A 24,485-nucleotide genomic window follows, 5' to 3' on the forward strand; every position below is an offset into this window, starting at 1 on the left:
TCTGAATAACCAATAGATCACTGAAGAAATCAAAAAGAAAATAAAAATATGCATAGAAACAATTGACAATGAAAACACAACTCAAAGCCTAAGGGATGCAGTAAAAACAGTGCTTAGGAGGGAAGTTTATAGCAATACAGCCTACCTTAAGAAACAAGGGAAACATCAAATAAACAACCTAACCTTACATCTAAAGCAACTAGAAAGAGAACAACAACAAAAACAACAAAACACACCAAAGTTAGTAGAAGGAAAGAAATCATAAAGATCAGAGCAGAAATAATTGAAAAATGAGTGAAGGCAACTATAGCAAAGATCAATAAAACTAAAAGCTGGTTCTTTGAGAAGATAAAATTGACAAACCATTAGCCAGACTCATCAAGGAAAAAAAGAGAGAAGATGAAAATCAGTAAAATTAGAAATTAAAAAGGAGAAATTACAATAGATAACACAGAAATACCAAGGATCATAAGGCACTACTATGAGCAGCTATATGCCAATAGAATGAACAACTTGGAAGAAATGGACAAATTCTTAGAAAATATAACCTTCTTAAATGGGCTATGGTTTTTTCAGTGGTCATGTATGGATGTGAGAGTTGGACTGTGAAGAAAGCTGAGTGATGAAGAATTGATGCTTTGGAACTGTGGTGATGGAGAAGACTCTTGAGAGTCCTTTGGACTGCAAGGAGATCCAACCAGTCCATACTGAAGGAGATCAACCCTGGGATTTCTTTGGAAGGAATGTTGCTGAGGCTGAAACTCCAGTACTTTGGCCACCTCATGAGAAGAGTTGACTCATTGGAAAAGACCCTGATGCTGAGAGAGATTGGGGGCAGGAGGAAAAGGGGACGACAGAGGATGAGATGGCTGGATGGCATCACCGACTCGATGGACGTGAGTCTGAGTGAACTCCAGGAGTTGGTGACGGACAGGGAGGCCTGGCGTGCTGCGATTCATGGTGTCGCAAAGAGTTGGACACGACTGAGCAACTGAAATGAACTGAACTGAACTGAAACTGAATTAGGAAGAAATAGAAAATAAGAACAGACCAATCACAAGCATGGAGGTTGAAATTGTAATAAAAAATCTTCCAACAAAAGCCCAGGGCCAGATAGCTTCATAGATGAATTCTACCAATTTTTTTTTTCAGATTTTTTTGGATGTGGACTACTTTAGAGGTCTTCATTGAGTTTGTTAGGGCTTCCCCAAGGGCTCAGCAGGTAAAGAATCTGCCTGCAATGCACGAGACACAGGAGATGTGGGTTCAACCCCTGGGTTGGGAAGATTCCCTGGAGAAGGAAATGGCAACCTACTCCAGTGTTCTTGCCTAGGAAATCCCTTGGAGCCTGGCAGCCTACAGTCCATGGCGTCAGAAAGAGTCGGCCAAGACTGAAATGACTGAACACATTGAATTTATTACAATATTGTTTCTATGTTATGTTTTGGCATGTGGTATCTTAGCCACATGTACCCCTGCACTGGAAGCAAAAAGTCTTAACCACTGGTCTGCCAGGGAAGTCCTTGCTAAGCAAACTTGTTGAAGATGGCCCAGGGGCATGCCGAGCAGAAAGGGGCGGCAGTCAGAAGTGTATTTTAATATCGTTCTGGATAAATCGGGTCTTCCCTGGTGGCTCAGTCAGTAGAGAATCAGCCTGCAGTGCAGACTTGGGTTCGATTCTTGGGTCTGAAAGATCCCCTGGAGGAGGACATGGTAACCCAGTTCCGTATTCTTGCCTGGAAAATCTCTTGGACAGAGGAGCCTGGTGAGCTGCAGTCCATGGGGGTCACAAAGAGTCGGACGTGACTGAAGCAACTGAGCATGCAAGCACACAAGGATAAATCACAGGATGAAATAAGAATAATATTATCTCCGTTTCACATAAAAGAAATCAAAGAATCACCCAGAATCCTAATTTATTTAGTATCTACTTTGTGTCAGGTACTGTTTTAGGCACTGGGGAAACAGCAGTGAACATACTAGGTGAAGTTCTTGCCCTCAAAACACTTACATTCTATTGAGAGGAAACATTAAACAGATGGGTAATATATTGAATGAAAACTGATATGAAGAAAAATAAAGCAGGGGACTTCCCTGGTGGTCCAATGGTTAAGACGGTGTCTGCCGATGCAGGGGACAAAGATTTCATCCCCGGTCTGGGAAGATTCCACATGTCGCAGGGCGACTAAGCCAGTGCACCATAACTACTAAGCCTGTGCTCTAAAGCCCAACAGCCACAACTACTGAAGTCTGTGCCCTAGAGCCTATGCCCCTCAACAAGGGAAGCCACTGCGATGAGAAGCCTGCGCACTACAACTGGAGAAAGTCCGTGCCCAGCAACAAAGCCCTAGCGCAGCCATAAATAAATAAAGAAAATGTTTTTAAAAAAGAAAAATAGGGCAGGGGAAGGGAGAGAGATTAGGGGAGCTGCAATTCTACATAGAGTACTACCAAGGGGGGCTTTCTCTGATAAACTGACATTTGAGGAGAGACACAAAGGCGAGAGACACGTGAACCCTTGCAGGATGACTGTTTGAAGAAAAGAAAGTGAAAAGTCAAGGGGTGAGCAGTTCATGATGTTTTAGAAGATCACCAGGGAGGACAGCGTAGCTGAAAGCCATGGTAAGACTCTGGCCTTTGCTCTGAATACTATGAGAAGTCACTGGAGAAGTTTCCCCAGGGAGGAGTGTCACACTGTCACTTACCTGACTGTGAAGGGTGGGCACGGTCATGGATAAGAGCAGGGAAACCAATTAGGATGTTATTACCATCATCATGGGGATCACGATTTGGACCAGGCTTGAAAGAATGAAGGTGTAAAAACTGGAGCAGTTTCAAAGGAATCTATAAAAGGACTGGTTGATTGCAGGTGGGACATGAGAGGAAAAGATGAACAAAGATTGGGCCGAGCAACTAGAGCAATAAAGTTGTTTTCTGAGATTAAGAATGTGGTGGGAGGAATTCACAGTTAAGGTTTGGATATACAGTCAATTCTGCTTATTCACAATAGTTATATTCTACAAAGTCACCATGAACCCTGAATTAATGAATACTGAACCTTTGCACCTAGGGAAAATACAGGGATAACTTCCAGGGGTCCCCTGATAACAACGTTTTTGTCAGCTGCAATACAGGACCTTCTTTTATGTATGCTTCTGTTTAAAGACATATTACTTAATATGTGTTGTTTACTCACTGTCACTGAACTCATTGCCAACAGCATGATAACTCATTCCTGAGTGAAGCTTATGTAACACATGTATTTTCTCCATAAGGCACATCACAGCCTTTTTGCACTGAGGAATGCTAGACAGTGCTTCAGCACAATGCTTAGGAATTATTTTAAACAGGGAAATCACAAGGAAAGTACACAATTTTTTTCAATGTTGTATTAAAGAGATTACTAGAGGATGCTTATTTACATTATGGGAGTTGATACAAGAAGGCAAAGTGTTGCCATGTTTGACCTTAGTTGGAACGTGCATGTTGAATGACTCAAATTTTTGCATCTTTGCACATGTGTGCAAATGATTGAGAAGGCACCATGGGTATTGATTTGGGGGGTCGCAGATAAATGTTAGCAAATAGACAAATTCTCATATAATGGAGACTGACTGCATTAAGATTAAGAGGCCAAGTGAAGATATGAAAAAAGAGTCAGATTCTGGGGGATTCCAGGGGAAACATTGAGGCAGGAGGTACTGACTTGAGAGCCTTGTCATGTATTTATATCTGTAGCTTTCATGAGACTGAATGAAATCATCAAGGGAGCACAGAAAAAAAGGACAAAAAAGTTCCAGAGACTAAACCCTGGGACAGTCCAGTGAGGAAGTGTCTGTAAAGGGGACGAAGGAAGAGTGGCCAGGGGAGAAAGAAAAGAAACAAGAAAGAACTGTGTTTCAGAACAAGGGAATCCAGGATGACTCAAATGCTGCTGAAATGTTGTGTCCCATGCGAGGACCTTTAAAACTGACCTTCAGACTAGGCAAGATGGAGTTCACTCATGATTCTGATGAAAAATTTCATTGGAATAGTAGAGAAAAGAAATAAGGTTTAAACTGGAGCAGGATGTAAGATCAAGGATTCTTTTTCAAGGGAGATATTACAATAGAATGTGTACATTGAGGGGAATCAACCAATGGAGAGGGAATGGTCGACCAGAAAATAAGAGAAGGGACAATCCCATATGGTCCTCTCTGTAACTGTAGTAACAATTCAGTTCAGTTCTGTTCAGTCGCTCGGTCGTGTCCGACTCTTTGCGACCCCATGAATCGCAGCACACCAGGCCTCCCTGTCCATCACCAACTCACGGAGTTCACTCAGACTCACGTCCATCGAGTCAGTGATGCCGTCCAGCCATCTCATCCTCTGTCATCCCCTTCTCCTCCTACCCCCAATCCCTCCCAGCATCAGAGTCTTTTCCAATGAGTCAACTCTTTGCATGAGGTGGCTAAGGTACTGGAGTTTCAGCTTTAACATCATTCCTTCCAAAGAACACCCAGGACTAATCTCCTTTAGAATGGACTGGTTGGATCTTCTTGCAGTCCAAGGGACTCTCAAGAGTCTTCTCCAATACCACAGTTTCAAAGCATCAATTCTTCAGCGCTCAGCTTTCTACACAGTCCAACTCTCACATCCATACATGACTACTGGAAAAACCATATCCTTGACTAGACGGACCTTTGTTAACAAAGTAACATCTCTGCTTTTTAATATGCTATCTAGGTTGGTCATAACTTTCCTTCCAAGGAGTAAACGTCTTTTAATTTCAAGGCTGCAATCACCATCTGCAGTGATTTTGAAGCCCAAAAAAATAAAGTCTGACACTGTTTCCACTGTTTCTCCATCTATTTGCCATGAAGTGATGGGGCCAGATGCCATGATCTTCGTTTTCTGAATGTTGAGCTTTAAGCCAACTTTTTCACTCTCCTCTTTCACTTTCATCAAGAGGTTTTTTAGTTCCTCTTCACTTTCTGCCACAAGGGTGGTGTCATCTGCATATCTAAGGTTATTGATATTTCTCCCGGCAATCTTGATTCCAGCTTGTGCTTCTTCCAGCCCAGCGTTTCTCATGATGTACTCTGCATATAAGTTAAATAGGCAGGATGACAATATACAGCCTTGACGTACTCCTTTTCCTATTTGGAACCAGTCTGTAACTCATTTAACGTCACATTAATTGTATGTGGTCCATATTATTACTATCTTCAGCTACAGATGAGAAAAATAAGGTACAGGAAGGCCAGTTACTTGTGCATGGTCACACAGTGAGTAAGAGGCAGAAGGAGGATGCCAACCAGGGCCTTCTAGAATGGTGCAACTGTATCATCAGTCATGTCCAGCTCTTGGTGACGCCTGCCAGGATCCTCTGTCCATGGGGTTTCCCAGGCAAGAACATTGGAGTGCGTTGCCATGCCCTCCTCTAGGGGATCTTCCCAACTCAGGGATTGAAACTGTGTCTCCTATGGTTCTTGCTTTGGCAGGTGGACCCTTCTAGAATGGGGGCCCATGCTTTTAGCCTCTGTGCAACTTTAGACTTCAATCAATTCACATACACTGATTACACATTTCAAGCAGGCACAAAACAAAGCTTAGTGCAGAGAGGAAGAAGGAGTGAAATCCAAGACATGAGCTTCTCCGCTCAGCACTCTTTTGGAAACATCACACTTTGTCCTCACAGGTGAGCAAGGAAAATGCTGCTGTGGCAGTTTGGGGGAAACCCATGAAGTCTGGGTCACTGCTCATAGTTGATGCTTCTGGAATGTGTCTCACCTTGCAGCACATGGGAAATAAAATTCATTCCTTGGGGTCATTCCCAAGTCAAGAATTTAATTAATCTTCTCATAAACTCCTCCAACTCTTACCTTGGTCCCATATGAGAGATTTCTGAGAAAATTGCTCAGCTTTCCCCCAAATGTATGCAGCTTGGCATCCCTTAGACCCTGTCTACTGCCGTTAAATAAATCACTTGTTGCTAAACAGAGCAATTTATTCCCCTGACAGCTACATGGCCCTCTTGGTTTATTTTAAAATATATCAACTAACTTGCCACAACTGCCATTGCTTTTAATGTGTCTGACACATCCAATTTCAATAGCTCAATGAAAATGTCCTGTAATAAAACAGAGAGAGGCAGAGAGAGAAGGCAAGGAGTTGGTGTATAGACACAACCTTGAAAAGTGAGCAATGAAAAGGCTTGTTCAGGTGGGATTCAGGAAAGGGTCTTCCTGCCAACAGCATGAGAAGTTAATTTGATTACACAGAAATACCTCTTTTTATAGGCTTCCTTGATGTCTCAGATGGTAAAGAATCTGCCTGTAATTTGGGAGACCCGGGTTCAATCCCTGGGTTGCAAAGATCCTCTGGAGATGGGAACAGCAACCTGCTCCGGTATTCTTGCCTGGAGAATTCCATGGACTGAGGAGCCAGGTGGGCTACAGCTCATGGGGTCGCAAAGGGTCAAGCCTGACTGAGCCAGGAATGCACACACACACTTCTTATATATTCTCTTTACAACATGAATCTCCCCACATGTGTTATTTCAGCTAATGGAATCTACCCTCTCTCCCAAGCTTTTTCACAAGAAGTAACACCTTTCTGACTAATATAATTTTTCTTTTAAAATAAATTTATTTACTGGCGGCATTGGGTCTTCATTGTTCTGCTCAGACATTCTCTAGCTGCAGCTAGGGGGGCTTACTCTCTAGCTGCGATGCGAGGGCTTCTCATTGGGATGGCTTCTCTTGTTCCTGAGCACAGGCTCAAGGGCACACTGGCTCAGTACTTGTGGTGCACAAGCTTAATTGATCCTGGGCATGTGGAATCTTCCCAGACTAGGAATGGAACCCTTGTCTCCTGAATTGGCAGGTGGATTTTCAACCACTGGATCACCAGGAATGTCCCTTTAATTTTTCATTTCTGTGAAAATAGTTACTCAGAAATGTAATCATGTTATTTAACAAAGTAATGACTTTAAAAATGTTATCCATACAAATGAATAAATCCAGTGATTTGATGTTGCCATACACCAGGCATTGTGATGAACATCAGAATCACAAGAATTAATAAGATTGGGTATGATCTCCATGGCTTTGCAGTCTTGTGAGGATTGTCTCTCTCCAGGCAAAGGTAGAAGGATGTGGGTCAGTTGTAGCTCCACTAATAACTGTGTGATAACTAACACAACAGACTTTGATTCCTCAAAATTGGAAGGATATTAAATATTGTCTTGGAAGAATATTAAGTACCTACCCTTAGGATTATTGGGGGGATTAAAAGTAATGCCATATATTAAAGTATTACAAAATGATGTAACTTGATTCTTCTTAACTGAACTCAAAATACACTCAATTAATTCCTCTCTATCTATTTATTGTTTGGTCTCTCAGTCATATCCAACTCTTTATGACCCTATGGCTGCAGCACTCCAAGCTTCCCTGTCCTTCACTATCTCCTGGAGTTTGCTCAAACTCATGTCCATTGAGTCAATGATGTCATCCACACATCTCATCCTCTGTTGCCCTCTTCTCCTCTTGCCCTCAATCTTTCTCAGCATCAGGGTCTTTTCCAATGAGTCGTCTCTTTGAATCAGGTGGCCAAAGTATTGGGGCTTCAGCATCAGTCCTTCCAATGAATATTCAGGGTTGATTTCCCTTAGGATTGACTGGTTTGATTTCCTTGCTGTCCAAGGGACTCTCAAGAGTCTTCTCTACCACAATAGTTTGAAAGCATCAATTCTTCAGTGCTCAGCCTTCTTTATGGTCCAGCTCTCACATCTGTACATGACTACTGGCAAAACCATAGCTTTGACTATCTAGACCTTTGTCATCAAAGTGATGTCTCTGCTTTTAAATATGCTATCTAGGTTTATCTATAGCATTAAGGACACTGATTCAGTTTCCATCTATAACCTGTTACTAATGTTTTTATAGGGAAACTATCTGGCATTGAAAATAAGGTGTTAGGTCACAATGATGGTATTACTTTGCCTCAACAATGATAGAGTCTACTATAATATTTATCTGGATGTCTGGTAGATTCCTCAAATTCCATAGATCACAAACATGCCCACTGTGAAGAATTTTCTCTCTCCACTGATGGATGTCTACCCTCTCTCCCAAATTAGAATCTTAAGATAATCCTCAACAACTAGCCTGCTATTGATCTAAGATCCTCCACCTCTACCTCACTGATGTCTCTTGGATCTGTCCATGCTTCTTTGTAGAACACCAGTGCCTTGGCACAGGCCTTTCCTTGGGTGATCTTCACAACAATCCAGCTGAACTGGCCTTCCTGTTGATATCTTCTTCCTCTCCCATCCAGCCCTCACTCTAATTACTTTTCTAAAACTAAACACAATCACATTCTACTTCCTATTTAAAAGCTTCCACTAGCCCTTCTCCCCTTGCTCCTTAGGATAATAACACGGACAATTTCATGGCCTGGCTCTTAGTACTTCTCCACGACACAAAAGCCATTGTGACTTTGGCCATTCTGTAAATACGGCTCCTTTTTCTTGTCTGTTTGCCTTCATTCTTCCTGACACTTCAAATGCCTCTTCTTCCCAAGCCTTCCTTTGGCCACTTTTAACTTCCCATTCAATTCTTCAATGTCATTTCCTCTGGGCAACCTCTCTCCCCACATTGGATGTGGCACCTTCCATACTTCAATGATAGTATTTACTACTGTGTGTTGAAGTATACATTGGCCCTTCTCACTCTGGAAATGCACGCTCCTAAAGAATAGTGTTATATTTTATTTGTCTCTGTATTTCCAGTGCCCAGATCAGTGCCTGGAACAGTGTGTGACTTTGACAGATGTTTGATGAATAGATAAATGTAGGAAAAGGCAGAGCTTGTCTTCATTTTCTCCCATCCCTCAGGCCTTTGTCCTGCATCTCCATCTTCTGAGAGCTGCCAAGCTTTCCTCCCACCTCTGTTTCTTCTACTTTTCTTTAATTATTTAACAACACTGCCATATTCCCATCTCTTCTCCAGCATGACTTGTCCTACACCTTTTGTTCTTCAGTGTGTGGGATAGCACATGGGTTGAGAGGATGGATTTTAGAGTCAGACTGTGTTAGTTCAGGCTGTACAAGTTGTAAGACTTTGGGCAAATTGCTTAATTTCCCCATGCTTCGGTTTTCTCATTTTTAAGCTAGAGCTAATTGTAATACATCACAGGGTTACAGAAGAATTAAATGAGTCAAAACATATGTGCAGCACGTATTGTTTCTTGGTGCACAGTCAGGGAATGCTGGTTGGTACTAGTAGTAGTCAGGTGTGAGTGCTCCAAACATGGACTCCTCTTTTTTCTCCTCCAAGCTCCTTCTTCTGGGCTCCACAGTCTACCTCTCTCCGCCACTCCTTTTCCTCCCATGAGTTCTTTTTTACAAAGCATGTTCCACTTTATCCCTCATCTTCTATACATAGAACAATTATTTTTTTAAATTAAAATTGTTTTTACAATTTTCATTTTGCTTTTTTATTTATTTTTTAACAATTATTTTTAAAGATGTGACTCTTGAGTAATAGTTCATATCAGATAGACAGTGACTCTGGACAAGTAGGGATGGGCCTGCATTTCACAAAATTAGCTACTGCTCTGTGCTGGATTGGCTGCCCTTATAGCTCATTCACTGAGCCAGCTCAGGGTCTTTTAAGGTGACCCTAAAGGGCTTCCCAGGTGGCTGAGATGGTAAAGAATCTGCCTATGATGTGGGAGACCCAGGTTTGATCCCTGGGTCAGGAATATCCCCTGGAGAAGGGAATGGCAACTCACTCTAGCATTCTTGCCCGGAGAATTCCATGGCCAGAGGAGGCTGGTGGATTACATACAGTCCATGGGATGGCAAAGTCTATGGGACATAACTGAGCTACTAACACTAGGGGTAGAAGATTGTCGGGGCACAGGCAAAGTCAGTCTCAACATTGTTGTACAGTACATCCAATATTTGTATGCTTGTCTATATGCATGTCCATGCACAGTACTGCTAAATTATTTTAAATGAAGAGAAGGCATATACTACAAGGTACAGGTCAAACCAATAAAACAATGTTGAAACTACTGAAAAGCAGGTCAGTTGTCATGTGCTGTGATTCTTCAAGCCAGAAAATTGGGCTCTGCAATTATGAAGTGAGTTTGAACTGGTGATAGTAATATGCTTATCATTTAAAATTTCCTGAGTTTATACTTGTCTGTAATGCTTTATGTAACCAAACAAAGGAAGGATTTTGGCGAATGATGGGAGTGGGAGGTTGGGGTTGGCAGAGGTAAGTTTTTATATACAGGATGGAAAAACAACAAGGTCCTATTGTATAGCACAGAGAAGTGTATTAAATGTCCTATGATAAATCATAATGAAAAAGTATATTAGGAAAAGGATAACTGAATCACCCTGCTGTACAGCAGAAATTAACACATTATAAATCAACTACCATTCAATAAAAAAATTCGGTTGTAGAGAAGGCTCTTCTGCCATTTCCTTTTTAGTTCAGCATTCAGTTACATCTCTACCATGTGAAGTGAAGTTGCTCAGTCATGTCCGACTCTTTGCGATCCCATGGACTATAGCCTACCAGACTCCTCCATCCATGGGATTTTCCAGGCAAGAGTACTGGAGTGGGTTGCCATTTCCTTCTCCAGGGGATCTTCCTGATCCAGGGATCAAACCCAGGTCTCCTGCATTGTAGACAGACGCTTTCCTGTCTGAGCCACCAGGGAAGTCCCTACCATGTGAAAGGCGACTTGAAGTGAAGGCTAGGAGTTGGTTCCTCAGGATGTCCTGTGCTATACTGAGCCTACTTCATGCTACCTTCCTTGCTGTTCAGCCACTCAGTCATGTTTGACTCTTTGAGACCCCATGGACTGCAGAACACCAGGCTCCCCCGTCCTTCACCATTTCCTGGAGCTTGCTCAAACTCATGTCCATTGAGTCAGTGAGTCATTCAACCATCTTGTCTTCTGTGACAAGAGGAGAACCCGCTTCTCCTCCTGCCTTCAGTCTTTTCCAGCTTCAAGGTCTTTTCTAATGAAGGCTCATCACATCAGATGGCCAAAGTATTGCTACCTTCCTAGGATCCTTCAATCAGCAATGCTGGAGGAAGGAGAGCACGGAATTCCCTGTGGTAGAAGACCATTTTCTTCATTCCCACTTCACTTCTCTTGCTTGAGCAGGTTGCTATGCATGCTGGCAGCCCAAACTGTGGTACCTAGCTAGCACTTTTCATAGAAAACATGCTTCCCTTCTACACTGATTCTTGATTCTGGATTCTCTAGATGCAGCACATTTATTATTCATTCAATATATGTAAGCATTATTCCCAGCAACCTTCCTGTCCCAGGGTCACAACAGTTTTCCTCCATTGTGCTGTTGTTCAGTAGCTCAGTTTTGTCCAACTCTTTGAGACTCCATGGACTCCATCGTGTAGGTATGCCAAGATGAGCTTTGCTTCTTACCTGCCTCATTCTACTTTCTGTAGAGTTATACACAGGAAATTTATCTCTAGAGGTTGAATGAGATTTGATGGGAACAGAAGGGAGAAGGGGAAGTGTGACGTGGGGACTGACGGACTCAGAGCATAGTTCCCGTGTAAAAGGAGATGGCCACCTTTTTTTTTTTTTTTTGAAGAGAGGAGCCCATATCTTGGGTAAGGGATAAATTGTGCGAGTGACTCAAAGTTTTCTCCTAGTTTCTTTTCTTTTTAAAAAATTGTTTCTTTAAGGCTATGCTGGGTCTTCATTGCTGCTTTCAGGCTTTCTGTAGCTGTGGTGATTAGGGGCTGTTCTTTCCTTGTGGTGTGCAGCCTTCTCATTGTGGTAGCTTCTCTTTTTGTGGAGCACTGGCTCTAGGCCTGGGGGCTCAGTAGTTGTGGTGCTTGGGCTTAGTTGCTCCATGGCATGTAGGATCTTCCCAGACTGGGGATCAATCCATGTCCCCTGCATTGGCAGATAGATTCTTAATCACTGGACCACCAAGGAAATCTTCCCTTAGCTTCTTACCTTAGACTGTCCACAAATTAATTCTGAGAATGGAATGTCAAGGGAGTGGCCCCAGTGTAGTTAGAAAAATTCCTTTAACTCTTAAATAGACTTTGCTTTAATAATTATATTACCTAGTTTATGTGTGATGATGGAATTTTGCTTCTATAACATTATTAGGTATGGTATTACCTAATATGCTTAGAACAGAAACTTAGGAGAAAGTTATGAGGCTCTGACACTCTACTAGTATATATGATAGGAAATTTCATATCTTTTTGAAACTCTTCCCTTGACTTCTGAAACATTATTCTTTTTTGTTCTCACATTAGCTCCCTGACTTTTTTCTTTTCTTTTTTTTTAACTTCTCTTGCTAGTTGTTCTTTGGGGCTCTGTCCTTGATCCTCTCTTCTCAAGGTCTAACCTCTGTCTTTCAGCACTTATTTACATCTTTAGTCTCACTGTTATGTATGCCTCAATGACTCTTACAACTTTTATCTCTAGACCTGACTTCTTTCATAGACTTCAGACCCTTATAACCTCTATCAAACAGATATTCCTTCCTGGATATGTCTTAAAGAACTAAAACTGAGTATGTCCAAGAATAAACTCATCTTTTATTTTCCCCTTGAGCCCACTTCTCCAGTATGCCCTAGCTCAATAAACAGTATCAATCTTTGCCTATTCAGCAAACTCAAAGCCCAAGAATCATCCTGGAATCCTTCTTCTTGAGCACCCAATTGAGCACCAAGTTCTGTAGATTCTCCCTTCAGAATATTTCTTGTAACCAACCCTTCTTTCTATCCCCAGTGCTTACTCTTTAAGATAAAACCCTTATCATATCTTGCCTGGACTTCTTTAATATTTCTTAAATAAAATAAACACTAAATATACACATGTTGAGGGGCTCCCCCAATTGCTCAAGCGGTAAAAGATCCTCCTGCAATGCAAGAGACACGAGAGACTCAGGTTCGATCCCTGGGTCAGGAAGATCTGCTGGAGGAGGAAATGGCAACTCACTCTGGTATTCTTGTCTGGAAAATTCCATGGACAGAGGAGCCTGGTGGGCTACAGTCCATGGGGTCACAAAGAGTCAGATGCAACTGAGCATGCATGAGAAACATGTTGAAGTAAATGAATATATCAATATAGAGCTAGAGGTTATTGAAAATCTCAAGGTTTGTTTGCTTTTTACATGAGTCATTGTCTTCTATATCCTATATTTATGCAACTGAGCTCTTTGGAGCTAAACTTTACATTTGTCCCAGTTAAAGTCTATCACAATAGCTTTGTTCATCATTCTAGTTTTCTGACCATATTGTTAATTTTGTCATTCATCTTGTTAACTTCCCAACTTTATATCACCTCCACATTAAAAAAATTTGCTATTTCTTTATTTCAGACATTGAAATAAATGTTGATCAGGAAAAGGCAAAGGACAGAGATTTAACAATAAAGTGAAAGTGAACTGTCCGACTCTACGACCCCGTGGATTGTAGCCCACCCAGCTCCTCCATCCATGGGATTCTCCAGGCAAGAGTACTGGAGTGGGTTGCCATTTCCTTCTCCAGGGGATCTTCCCGACCCAGGGATTGAACCCAGGTCTCCCACATTGCAGGCAGACGCTTTAACCTCTGAGCCACCAGGGAAGCCTTAATTAATTATTTAACAATAGGCCAAGGATATTTTGGCCCTCCCACGTGGTGCCAGTGGTAAAGAATCTGCCTGCCAGTGCAAGAGATTCAAGACCAGCTTTGGTCACTGGGTTGGGAAGATCCCCTGGAGGAGGAAATGGAAACCCTCTCCAGTACTCATCTGGAAAATTTCATGGACAGAGGAGCTTGGCAGGCTGTAGTCTATATGAGTTCACAAAGAGCTGGACATGACTGAGTGACTGAGCACACACACATACACAAGGATATTTTACTCAAATCTCATGTCAAGTAAAATTCCCTCATGTTAAGTTTACTTGCATACCTATTTGTAGAACTCTATTCTCATCAAGGACACGTTTTGTATCTTGTCTGTAAAAAATCATTCAACTTTTCTTTAACGTCTTGTTGAAATCAATATAAACTGTGGCTATAGTATTTACTTAATCCACAATTTCAATGATTGTATAAAATGTAAATGAATTTGGGAAAACTTATTCTTAGAAAACACTTGTTGGATTTAATACAACTTTCATTTCCTTTTAAAGATGTTTAAACCATAAAAAACTTAGAAAATGAAAAAGGAAACTAATATATAATCCCATAATTATTTTAAAATAAATACCATTATAGTGGATTTTGTTCAAGTCTTTTTGAGAAACGTGCTCTTTTATAGTTAATAGTGTACATAAAATTTTTAGGCATTTTAAAAGTTTATTCTGCTTGTTTTCCAATGTAGTCTGTTTACATACTTTTGGTGGCTCAGATGGTAAAGAATCTGCCTGCAATGCAGGAGACCCTGGTTCGATCACTGGGTTGGGAAGATTACTTGGAGAAGGCCATGGCAACTCACTCCAGTTTTCCTGCCTGGGGAGTCCCATAGATAGAGGATCCTGGCCATCTACAAGTCCATGGGGTTGCAAAGAGTTGGACATGACTGAGTGACTAACACATGCACACCCACACCCACACCCACACCCACACACACACACACACACCCACACACACGACAGTCAATTCCATGATTGAATCATAAATTTTATAACACACTCAAATTACTGGGTCTTTGTACTGCATTCAATTTTTAAAATTATAAATAGAGTTTGTAAATATAGATTTTTCTTCATCTTTTTCTTGGATACATCTCAGAAGCTGTATATTTGGGTCAGTTTTCTGGTTCCTAATACAAATGTCTGTATTAGTTAGGTAGACTTGTGTTATGCTATAGTAACCATTGCATATACCCTAATCTCATTTATTTAACAGGAAACAAAACTTTTAAATGTCAATGACTTACCACAGTTAAGTTTTTTACTCATATCAATTCTGCTGTGTGTATCAAGGATCTCCAGGGTATTTCTCTTCAAAGAGCCAGCTCAGGGTTTCAAGATGGTTCCATCTTGGCCTCCATGATTAAAGTGGTGGGAAAAGAAGTTGAGGTTGTACAGGGACTTTTTTATTGCCTCCACTTGTCAGTTGCACTCACAATTCACTGTTCATAACTAGTTATATCAGCCACATGCATAAAAAATAAATAAATAAAACAGAACCACTGTCTCACATCATACAGAGAAATCAGCTCAAAACGGATTAAAGACTTGACTGTAAGGCCTGAAACTATAAAAATCCTAGAAGAAAACATAGGCAGTATGCACTCTGACATTGGTGTTAGCAATGTCTTTCTAGATATGTCTCCTTAGGCAAGAAAAGCAAAAGCAAAAACAAACAAATGTGATTATATCAATCCTGAAATTTTCTGCACAGCAAAGGAAACCATCATCAAAATGAAAAGACAATTTACAGAATGGGAGAAAACATTATATATCCTATATCTATACCCAGATTCTATATCTGATAAGGGAGTAAGATCCAAAATATATAAAGAACACATATAACTCAACAACAAAACACAAATAACCCAATTAAAAATGTTTCCAAAGAAATACAAAGGGCCAATGGGCACATAAAGTTCAGTTCAGTTGCTCAATCATGTCCGACTCTTTGCAACTTCATGAACCACAGCACGCCAGGCCTCCCTGTCCATCACCAACTCCCAGAGTTCACCCAAACCCATGTCCATTGAGTCAGTGATGCCATCCAACCATCTCATCCTCTGTTGTCCCCTTCTCCTCCTGCCCTCAATCTTTCCCAGCATCAGGGTCTTTTCAAATGAGTCAGCTAAAAAGATGTTCAATATCACTAGTTAGGAAATGCAAATCAAAACCACAATGAGATATCAACTCACACCTGTTAGAATGGGTATTATAAAAATGCAAGAAATAACAAATGTTGCAAACAATGTGGTATACTGCTGGTGGGACTGTAGTTGGTGTAGCTACCATGGAAAACAGTATGGAGATTCCTCAAAAAGTTAAGACTAAAATTACCATATGATCCAGCCATGATACTTCTGGGCATTTATCCAAAGAATGTGAATCCACTAATTTGAAAAGATAAAGGCAGCTTTATGTTCATCATGGCATTATTTATGATAGCCAAGATACGGAAACCACCTACGAACCCATCAATGGATGAATGGATAAAGAAGATGTGGTATATATAGACACACAATGGAATACTGATGAATCATAAAAAAGACAAAATCTTGCCATGTGTGACAACATGGATGCACCTTGACAGTTAGTTCTAAGTGAAATAAGTCAGATGCAAAAAGACAAATATCATAAGGTTTCACTCAGATGTGGAATATAAAAATAGAATAGATAAAATAAATGAACAAACTAAACCAAATAAAAACAAACATGTAGATACAGAGAACAGAATAGTGGTTACCAGAGGGGAGACATGGGTAAAAGGGATCAACTTTTACCCAAAGGGTGATGATGGAAACTAAATTTTTGGTAGTGGGCAAGCTGTAGGGCCTACAGAAATGGAAATATAATGTTCTACACATGAAACATGGATAATGTTATAAAACAAAGTTACCCCAATGAAAAATAAATCTTGGGACAACCCTCGCAGTCCAGGAGTCAAGATTCTGTGCTTCCACTGCAGAGGGCATAGGTTTGATCCCTAGTTGGATCAAGAAAACTGAGATCCCACATGCTGTGCAATGTGGCCAACAAAACAAAACAAAAACAACCCTTAAAAAACTCTGGAAAAAAAAAAACAACACAACAACAACCCAGTAGTGTGTTTCCTCCCAGCTGCAGTGGGTGCTGGGAAATGTGTCCTTTATGTGTCCAGGACAAGGAGAGCATCACTATTGGGAGCATGAAGTTCTACTCCAGTGGAGTGGCTTTGCACTACCTCAATTTAGCTTAGCTAGAGCTACATTTCCCAGAATCCCCTCTCTCAGAGGATTAGAGGTTACTTTTGACCACAGGAAGTATTTTCCTGAGATATGGAAGGTGGGAATGAAACAAGAGGTATTAAGTTCAATAGGAGTAGACACAGCTACCACTGAAACCTGATCTCCTGCTCATGATACTGGTGTGAACAGTGGCTAGACATGACAGTCTTCCATTTTCCAGCTCCCATCAGACCTCCTTCGGCTTCTCTGAGTCCTGGGTCAGATGCATTCCGCTCCATGGTGAAGGCCACCACCTTTTTATGCCATTGAGTTTGAAGGTTGTGAGAGCCAGATGCAAATCTTAAGTTTGTCCTCCTGGGTTGTAATTTGTTCTTGCCCTTCCATGCCTCACGCCCAGCTTTTTTGTCTGACTGCCAGCCCCACAGACTTAGTGATTTCAGACTCAACCGCCGATACTGTTGAAGCAGGCTTCCACCGAATTCTTCACCAGCTCTTCACTACAACTGTGTGTGCATGCTTGAGTGCGTGCTAAGTCACTTCAGTCATGTCCAACTCTTTGTGACCCGATGGACTGTAGCTCTCTAGGATCCTCTTTCCATGGGATTGTCCAGGGAGGAATACTGGAGTGGGTTGCCATGCCCTCCTCCAGGGGATCTTCCTGACCAGGGATCAAACCAGTGTTTCTTTAGTCTCTTGCATGGGAGGCAGGGTCTTTACCACTAGTGCCACCTAGGAAGTCCCCTTTCCTATAACTGCTGCTGCTGCTGCTGCTAAGTCACTTCAGTCGTGTCCGACTCTGTGCGACCCCATAGACGGCAGCCCACCAAGCTCCCCCATCCCTGGGATTCTCCAGGCAAGAACACTGGAGTGGGTTGCCATTTCCTTTTCCAATGCATGAAAGTGAAAAGCGAAAGTGAAGTCACTCAGTCGTGTCCGACTCTGTGCGACCACATAGACGGCAGCCCACCAGGCTCCTCCATCCATGGGATTTTCCAGGCAAGAGTACTGGAGTGGGGTGCCACTGCCTTCTTCATTTGCTATAACTGCATGAGGTCAAATCCTTAAAACAGATCTCTCAGTCCATGTCACCCAACCTGATTTTTCTTTTCCCATAAAACCCTAAAAGATCTAAAATACATTAATATATTTAATACAACCAGGTCTAATTTTAAGGTATTGTGTTCACAAATTTTTCTATTAGAAAATACTGCTGAAAAGATCAGGATCACACAAAAAAATCTGATCTATGTCGAAAGAGAAGGAACAGGTTATGGCAGCCAAAAAGGCAGATAAAACTGTCTACAGTGAAGACAATTATAAAAACAGAACGAAAAAGCACAGTTGTTAGAACAGGCAGCAGCCTCAGTGGCAGATTTGAGTGGAGACTTGGGGAGGAAGCACTGCGGTGGATTAGAGAGGAAATTCACACCTGTATCCACATTTCCACAGCTGTGAGGACAGTTCTACCTGGAGCTGATTTTACTCCAAGGACCAGAGGGCAAAGGAAACAGGCTAATCAAGGCAGAAATCCACACTGAAGTGCAAAGACCAGATTTTTCTGTTAGATCGAGCCAAACTATGTTCAACAATTCATTTCTGTTATCTGTTTTCTCCCTTCATCAAGTTTGGTCTCTGTGTTTCTGTGTTCCACGTGGCAGTTTCCCTGAGATATGCCAGTGCCTCTGCTTTCAGGGAGGGACATAGGAGTGGTTCAAGTACACAGATTTCTGGCCTGCAGATTTTTGTGCTCTGAAGACTTGGCTTCCTAAGACTTCCTCAAAGCACCGCGGTTGACAGTCAAATGCAGGGTCACTTTCCAGTGTCCATGACGCTCCCCACCATGTGTATCCTCCGTTTGTGCCAATTTCTCTCCCTGGAAGAGGAACTCATTGTTCAGTTTCCCTCCCAAAGCCTTTCCTCAGATCTCAAACAAAACAATTCTTGTCACCCAGCTTCAAGGACACTGCAAAATGTCCATGTGAGCAGAGAATTCTCTTCGTGGTTTGCACGTGATTCATGCAAGTCATTTTGATTTTAGCTGTGCCATGCTCTGGGGGTTAAGAACTAGGAAATTCTGGATGACCATATGATCTGTGCCCATGGAGCCCCTGCTGGGTGTCAGCACAATGTTGATATACTAGGAGGTGCTGGCCAATTGGGAGTCGGGCCAGTTCCCAGTAAGCGTTGGGCACAATGGCCGACCTGAACTATCTCACCAGTGTGGTTCAAGTTGCCAAAGTTTTGTCCCCCAAGTCACCATGTAAAATAGCAATAGTAATGATTTTCATACCAATACATTATTTAGAAACATTAAAAAATGACAAAGCACTTGAAGTATCACACACAAAAAAAGTTTTACAAATTCAACTTTATTAATAATAATTTATAAGTTATACTTATCTGGTCTTGACATATATTAGAATCATACTTTTTGAGGCAAATATAGCAATCTTCTACTGCAGGGGAAAAAAAGGCTTCTGGTGAAATGAGAAAAACTGGTATGACACTTTCATATATTACTCAAGTCTGTGGAAACACTCAGTTCAGAGGTGAAATCTGGCTTTGTTTTCAGATTTCTTGAGTTTCACATGCATTTTAGCTCCTCTGCTCCATTTTGGTGTAGTGTACTTTCCTCTACTAAATGGTGTAGATTTACCAACAATTCTTTCAGAGATAACAAATGAATGACTGTGCTTAGTTGCTCAGTCATGTCCAACTCTTTGCAACCCCATGGACTACAGCCTGCCAGGCTCCTCTATCTATGGGGATTCTCTAGGCAAGAATACTGGAGTGGGTTGCCATGCCCTCCTCCAGGGGATCTTCTGGACCCAGGAATTGAACCAGGGTCTCCTGCATTGGGATTCTTTACCAGCTGAGCCACCAATGACTAGAGAGCCTCAACTGGCCTCAGGCATTTTCTTCAGAGTGGAATTAGGTGTCAAATTTGTAAACAGAAAGCTCCCCACATTAGCAGATGCAAACTAGTATAGACAGAATGGATAAACAAGGCCTTACTGTATAGCACAGGGACCTATATTTAATATCCTGGGATAAACCATGATGAAAAGAATATGAAAAAATGTATGTACATATATAACTGAAGCACTTTGCTGGACAGCAGAAACTGACATAACACTGTAAATCAACTATACTTCAATAAAATAAACTAAAAAAAAGAAAGCTCCCCATGGGTTTCCCCTTCCCTACACACAATGTGCCCCTCACAACTGCACTCATACTAGTCACTTTTCTGGTTCCTATGGGCACCTGTGCTTGTATCTAAGATGCCTGCCGCACCCCCTTTTGGCACTGCATCGAGTGTCAGGGCTTCCTGGAACAGGTCTGTGGGTCAGAATATGCTGATATGCGATTCTGTAAAGATTTAAGGACTGCTGGAGGGAACACATCTCTTACGGATGCTCTCCACAAAGCCCTGTTCTTTGCATGTTTAAGGGTTATCTCTTGAGATTGTAATCTGTTAAATCATTATACCTGAGCAATATTTACTTACTTATGTCCTAATCTACTGGGTCCCTGGAGGGTAAGCCCTGTTCATCCTACTATCTACCCTTTACTCTGTCTTTCCCCTGATCATACTACGTTATTATTAGCTCAGTTGTGTCTGACCCTTGGCGACCCCTGGACTGTAGCCTGCCAGGCTCCTTTGTTCATGGAATTTCCCAGGCAAGAATACTGGAGTGGGTTGCCATTTCCTCCTCCTGGAGATCTTCCATCCCCAGGGATTAAATCCGAGTCTCCTGCTTTGCGGAGGTGGGATTTTCGCCACTGAGGCACCAGGGAAGTCCTTCCCCTAATCACAGTGAAGTCCCAACGTGCACTTTCCCTCCCCAAGTCTCTAGATCCCCAATTTCTCTGCTTATTCTCAGGCCTGGGGCATGGGGACAGAGGGTGGACCCTTTGGCATTACTGCTTCTAATAAAACAACTATAAACTAAAAAGAACAACCAAAACGATGAGTTGTGAGCTAAGAATATGGAAAAAAGCAAACAGTTCTGACTCGATCAGAATATCTTCCTGATTTATCAATAATCCACTAGAAAATGCATCCTCATCACCAATAGAAAAGTTTCAGTATGCAAGAAAATAAGCCCTTGTCTAAACAAACTTTTAAAAGGTAAAATATGTTAATTTTACATGTATAAAATTTATTTTTTTAGTATTATAGTCTTAAAACATACCTGCATGAAACTCTTGGGCTTCAGAGTGGACTTTGTAGGGGAATCAAATCCTTTTGAAATTAAAAACTATGTTCTGCAGAAACTGATACTTTTAAGCCAATATGCATTTTAATAACTAAACAGTAAAACACTTCTCTTAACATCAAAGTCAAAGATGATTGTACTTATTTTAATATCACTATATAAATATGAGAATGTTAACTGACACTTGTCTAGGTCAAATATTCCAGTTGCATTAACAAACATATATAAAACAAATATAAATTTATAGTGAATGTCATGATTATCTGCAGCCTGAAAGCTGCCTCTTTTGTTTGCTTTCATTTATTTTACTTTAATAATCTCAAAGTATTGAGGAAGGAAAGAAGAGAAACACAACTGAGCAATATTTCAATTTTGATTAAATAAGAGTCTGGTTAGTTGCAATCCCTTCTGAATACTTCTCAGAGGAGAAAACACACTGTGATATGGTGACGTGCCACTCCACAGTGGTTGGAGAGGTTAGGCCATTTCTTAATAGCAGGTATATATCCAATGACTCATTTTCCCTAAAGAAAAAAATGTGTAAGAAAAAAGTAGGTAGTTCATATGAGAGGTTGCTCTCATCTGTACAAACTAATTTTTTTTCTTGATGCTGGGACATCCATCAGAAACACGTTAGTTTGTGCTAAACAGAGATAGGTTCTGACACTGCAATATAGCCAGTATTTACTACTTTACCCTGCCTGTGAAACTCTCTGCCTGCCTAGTTAAAATACTTTAAAAGGGTACTTTTCATCTAATACTGTTAATAACAAGAAGGGCCTTATTTTGTGTGTGTGTGTTTTTTAAATGGCTGCTTTGGTCTACTTCAGTTTTGGTGAAGTCATTTAAAAATCAAAATGTGATATGGTTTAAAGTTTTAGTGAAGCATTAGGACTGAATGACATAGAATTTCTCATATATTCACTGAATGCCCACTGGGTCCTAGGCTCTGTGTTGCATATAGCTCAGTTTCTGAGTATCACTGGATCGTGATCCTTTAGGGACCAGTCCAGAAAAATACTATCACATCAGAGTGAGGAATTTTTAACTTGGGGAGTTATTTGGAGGGGGGCATGTTATCAGCAGATTCAGTTCAAAAATTCACTGCTCTGGGTTTCCACAGCTTTCCTCCAAGTCTACATTTTAATGGGGTGTGGAAGAAGTATGGTTTTGGGCATCCTTTATCATCTTCCTAGACCGTGATTAGAGAATTTTAGAAGCCAATAGCTTAAACTACATTCAAATAATCCGCAAGCTTTAAAAAGGGGCATAGCAAATCCTGTCCAGACCTTAAACCTTGGTGGTAATAACACGAGAGTTTAAAAGGCAATATTTCGTCCTTCTGGGGGCAGCAACCAGAAAAGGTCAGCTTGCTGAGCACCTCCCAGAGTCTGATGTCAGCGCCTTGCTCTCTCACCATATGGCGGTTCTCCTAACACTTTCATGATGTGAATTTTGCTTTAGCATTCTAAAGGCATAGTCTCTGAGACTAACACAGGCATGGCAGGTTATTTTCTCCCTCTACAAATTCTGGTTGCATAATTTAACATAAAAACAAGTTGAGAAAGAGATTATTATCTTTTTACCTTTTGCAAAGCTCTTACTGATAGAGTTTAAAATATGCAATTGAAACGTTGTATTTTCTGGAGTATTCAATACATTTCTTGGATTGTTTTCCTAACTGCAGGAATAGAATAAATAAAACCACTCAGTTCTTAAGCACAGCAAACATGAACCAAATAGCTTTTACTCCATATTTATAAAAGGCAATGCCACCATCATAAGTTTCTCTGTATTTCCTGTCACCTTTAAGCATTTTCATTTGTTAATCTCAATGTATTTCAACAGCACACATACGTTCTCAAAAAATTCTTCTCTGGGGCTTACTGTCAGCTTTTTTGTTCCCAAATCTTTGATAGTCTTAGTCTCTACATGATTTGAAACATGATGTTAACAAGTTATAGGAAAGCCTCCTTTTGTGCTCCGTATTGACAAGAGTCCCTCTGAATCTGGGAGAAAGCAATCATATTCCAGTCGTGTTGTCAGCTGAGGGACATAAGCTCCAAAGCACTAGTTCCTAGGGCCATAAATCCATTGTGTTCCATGTTATAAATAAGGAAATTGCTTGTGATGGCTACGATTTGGAAGCATTAACATTTTTCTTTGCAGCTCTCATTTTTAATCTTTTTAGTGATTTCCCTTAGTAAAACTTAGCCACCAAAATATGACTTCCTGTATCACTGACCCAGATGCCATAATTAAAAGAAAGACATTCCAACCAACCATGACAAAGGTTTCAGTGAGCATTAAAGACAAAACAGACCCTCATTGATTCAGCCAAAGGTAGTTCTCTCTGCCCCGCATCTCCTTCCCCCCTGCCTCCCCCCTCCTCTCACTGTCCACTGGAGCAAGCAGCTTCACTTTGCATTAAGAATGCGTGATGTGTGCTTTCTAGCGGCTGCATTTTAAGTTTGGTCTTCTCAACCATGAAAAACACAGTTAAAAATTGTTCTCAGAGCTAAACCACTCAACATCTTGGCACTTGGTTGTTTTTAACTTTTCAACAATAGGCACTGTTCACTCCCCTCCGTCTCAGTTCTTTATTCCGTGATCAGGCAGCGCACTGATGAAAGGCTAGTCACGGCTGCCCCCATGGTATCAGTGTGGTGGCATGTGATGGTTCACATGGGGTGTGTTTGATCCGAGAAAGCCCAGTCTCTGCTTATTCTTCCTTTGTTCTGTCATCTGGGGGGAAAAGAGAGAGTGTATTAAGCTGATTTTTCTCACTCCTTCCCAGTGCTGGTGGAACACACAGTGTTGGGTGAATATTTCCCAGTGAATATTTATTGCAAAAGGGAAAATATTTTTAAAAGTGAATTTCCATAGGCAGAGAAACACAGCAAACCCCTCTCTGTGGTTAAGAAAGAGGAACCATGGTTCTTTTAAAGCAGCCCCTGCTTGTCACATATCATCGCTGCCATCACCTTAGTCATTTTAAAAGCGACCTCAGTTAACTTTTGATACTCTTTTTACTAAGGCTAACAATCTTACGTGATGAAGGGGTTGACTGTAGCACTGAAATGATAGATGCTAATGACGATCTGCTTTTCTGACGAACTTAATGATTGCTGTGATGGCAGAATATACAATTTTTTATCAGAAAGTCCAAAGCGGTCCCTGTCTTTCAGTATTTGTTCCTTTTTCCTTGTTCCACAGAAGAAGTGTCACACAAGATGCGTGTGATAAGCAGAAGCAGCCTCTGCTTGCCGAGAGGTGGTTCTTACAACACAGCGTGGGGTTTCTTTACTGTGATTTACAATCCTGTGGATAACAATCTCACTGCCAGGATTCTCCAGT

The 24,485-nt window shown here is 41.2% G+C and overlaps 1 protein-coding gene across 1 annotated transcript in view; it reads right to left on the reverse strand.

Moving 5' to 3' along the window:
* Positions 1 to 19,254: 19,254 nt before the first annotated feature.
* The window catches only part of ITPR2 (inositol 1,4,5-trisphosphate receptor type 2), a 594,002-nt gene continuing 588,771 nt past the window's right edge, over positions 19,255 to 24,485 (reverse strand). The window contains exon 57 of the mRNA XM_040234592.1: positions 19,255 to 23,873. Within this exon, the coding sequence (XP_040090526.1) occupies positions 23,787 to 23,873 (87 nt within the window). The 3' untranslated portion in view covers positions 19,255 to 23,786. The remainder of the gene's footprint in view (positions 23,874 to 24,485) is intronic.

Source organism: Oryx dammah, unplaced genomic scaffold (assembly GCF_014754425.2).
Source record: "Oryx dammah isolate SB20612 unplaced genomic scaffold, SCBI_Odam_1.1 HiC_scaffold_29, whole genome shotgun sequence".
Classification (NCBI taxonomy): Eukaryota; Metazoa; Chordata; class Mammalia; order Artiodactyla; family Bovidae; genus Oryx; species Oryx dammah.